This window comes from Poecilia formosa, unplaced genomic scaffold, assembly GCF_000485575.1.
Source record: "Poecilia formosa unplaced genomic scaffold, Poecilia_formosa-5.1.2 Scaffold338, whole genome shotgun sequence".
NCBI lineage: Eukaryota > Metazoa > Chordata > Actinopteri > Cyprinodontiformes > Poeciliidae > Poecilia > Poecilia formosa.
The window spans coordinates 531,284-533,945 of record NW_006800277.1 but is presented as its reverse complement, the minus strand read 5'-3'; the positions used below and the strand labels follow the sequence as shown (position 1 = coordinate 533,945).

General features: G+C 42.4%; 1 protein-coding gene across 1 annotated transcript in view; it reads right to left on the bottom strand.

The window, feature by feature from the left end:
• mast3a (microtubule associated serine/threonine kinase 3a) overlaps window positions 1-800 on the bottom strand; it is a 59,299-nt gene extending 58,499 nt beyond the window's left edge. Inside the window, exon 1 of the mRNA XM_007573810.2 lies at window positions 263-800. Within this exon, the coding sequence (XP_007573872.1) occupies window positions 263-322 (60 nt within the window). The 5' untranslated portion in view covers window positions 323-800. The remainder of the gene's footprint in view (window positions 1-262) is intronic.
• Between the last annotated feature and the right edge of the window lie 1,862 nt (window positions 801-2,662).

The window sequence follows — 2,662 nt, the reverse complement described above, 5'->3', positions numbered from 1 at the left end:
GACTGATCCATTTCATTGTTTACCCAAATTAGACTGTTAACCCGTTCGTTCAGTTCATTTGTTCTGATGATCGGAAGAGAAACATGATCTGCTGCTATAATTAACATTTCTGAAAGATCTAATGATAAACTGTCAGTGAGCTACTGAACTAGAGAGTAAAAAACACAAATGAGTCTCTACACCCAGCATAGTAACCAAAACCATTCAGTCTGCCTGGAAACAACCGAACCGAACCGAACCGAGCCGAGCCGAGGCTGTTTACCTGCAGCCCGCGGCGTCTCAGGATGTTCGGCTCATCCATCAGTGAAGAACAAAAAGACATTCAGTTAGTCAGTCAGTCAGCCAGCCCATGCTGCGCTCTGTCCTCTGCGCAGAAGCTCGGATTCTGCCATAGCCGCGGTAATACTGCTACTGCTCGGCCGCTACAGTCTCCAGCACCACCAGTAGCTGTTACTATATTCCGCTCTTCCTCCTCCTCCTCCTCCTCCACTTCCTTCTCTTCATCCCCCCGCGGAGAGCAGCAGCACTACACAGCCAGGACCCAACAAAGGTGTTCGCTTCAAATAGTTGATCAGATGGATGGAACAAAAGCAGGGGAAACGGAAGAAGGGGCGGGGCGAGGCTGACCTCAATTAACAAGAGAACACAGAGAGACAACAGGTAGGGAGGAGGCTTGGGGGCGAATCTATTGCGGCTCTCACATTAAACGTGTCGTATTACACATGGAAGTACTATCATTTCAGAGAGTCTAAACTGTAACGGTTGACCAACCCAGTTCCTCCTAGTAGATTATAACAGTGGCTCCACTAAGGAGGGCCATGGCCCCTTGAGAACCCTGATATGTTCATACAAAAGCACAGAGAGTCATCTTCTTTAATACAAATGCAAAACTCAATAGACAATATACATTAGAGTATAAACACGCCCAGGGTGGCATCAGAAAGGGGTGGGGCACCCAAGGACTAGAAGATAAAATATACCTTAGTTGTCTCCTCAACATGTCTCATAGAGTTTCCCTGAGTTGATGCTGAGTACTGGCAGACTACTCTCTCTTGACTACTACTGCCTTTCTCTCTTGCTCTCGATGAAGGCGGATGTTTTTTTTCCTCTGCTCCCTCCCTGCCCATGCCTGCCCTGCTTGCTCTGTTTTTGTCCTGTCTTTTTCTATATTTTTAGAGCCTTTCTTTGCACATCCTCCAAATATACAAATTATGGATCTGGTCAACCGATCTCTGAATGCAATTGATAAAATTTTCGACGTCTGGGCACATGAGAGCCCTCTTGTCCTGCGGGAACACACCCGGCAGGATTCACCCTGGATTTATTCATGATAGCAGGATTTCTGCTGTTTGGAGCTTGTGGATTCCTGGCTTATCGACAAATTTGTGACGGACTTGGCTGAACTAGCAAACACTCAGACTGCTGGTGTGGACAGAGACGAGAACTCTAAAACTCACTAACGGGATGGAATCGATCTTGGAGAAGTTGCTATTTTCGGTTCAGTGGAACGACCAAACTAATTTGGATGACTGGGAACTGAGATGTATCAGAGAGACTTTAGGGAAGATAATCTTCCTGACCTAAGACATTCTGTATCTGAATTGGCTTTCCCCATATGGCCTTGGAAGGTCTGTATATTTCTAATCTCCTCGAAGATATGTAAAAACAATGCTTTTTCCCACCTCACCCCCTCCTGTATCAATGGAGTTGCGAAGCTAAACGCTCTTAAGAACATCATGCCTTGATAACAACATCTCTATCGGACTCTGCCAGGAGGCTCAGTAACGTTTCTTCATGGCTCTTTGACGTCACCGCCTTCATTCGTGTCTTTGTTTTGCCCATTGTTTTGTCTGAATGTTGCCGTTTGCCCTAATGTGTCCTTTCCTCTTTTTTGTTGGAGTACTCCCTACTTAACCCAGAAAAGGATTATTTTAGTTTATTAGTAATATCAGAAATTGTGGAGTACATACTATTTAGATCAATATTATACAGCCCAGAAATAGAATCAGAATTAGAATTAGAATAACTATGAACTAGGAATCCAGAAATACTTAAGAGGAACAGTCACTGCTTAGTTTATATTACTTTTAACTCAGAAAAGGATTTAGAACAAACTTAGAATTGTGGAGTACTCACTTTAACCCAGAAAAGGAATTAGATCAGTTACTCTTTAGCTTATTTTATCAGAAACTGTAGAGTACTCACTATTTAGAAATGGAATTAGATGCTTAGCAACCCTGAACAGGAGCACTTAGTTTACATATTTTAGAACAACTTTAGATTAGTTTTCTTTCTTCTTTTTTTCTTTCCTTTGGTTTGTTATTTTGTTTGTATTTCTTTTTAACTCATATAAAGCACTTTGAATTGCCTTGTTGCTGAAAATGTGCTATATAAATAAAATTGCCTTACCTTACCTGACATTACCTGCTTTCCGTTACAAAAAATAAATTAAAATATGATGATTGCTTGAAATTTAATTGGTTGGAGTGGTGCAGGAGGGGCTTGGACAACTGCATGTATATTTCAGGCTTTCAAAGTTAGGCATAGTGATTAATTGTGAGTAATCACAGCGCCAAAGTGTGATTTGTCTGTCTGTCTGTCTGTCTGTCTGTCTGTCTGTCTGTCTGTCTGTCTGTCTGTCTGTCTGTCTGTCTGTCTGTCT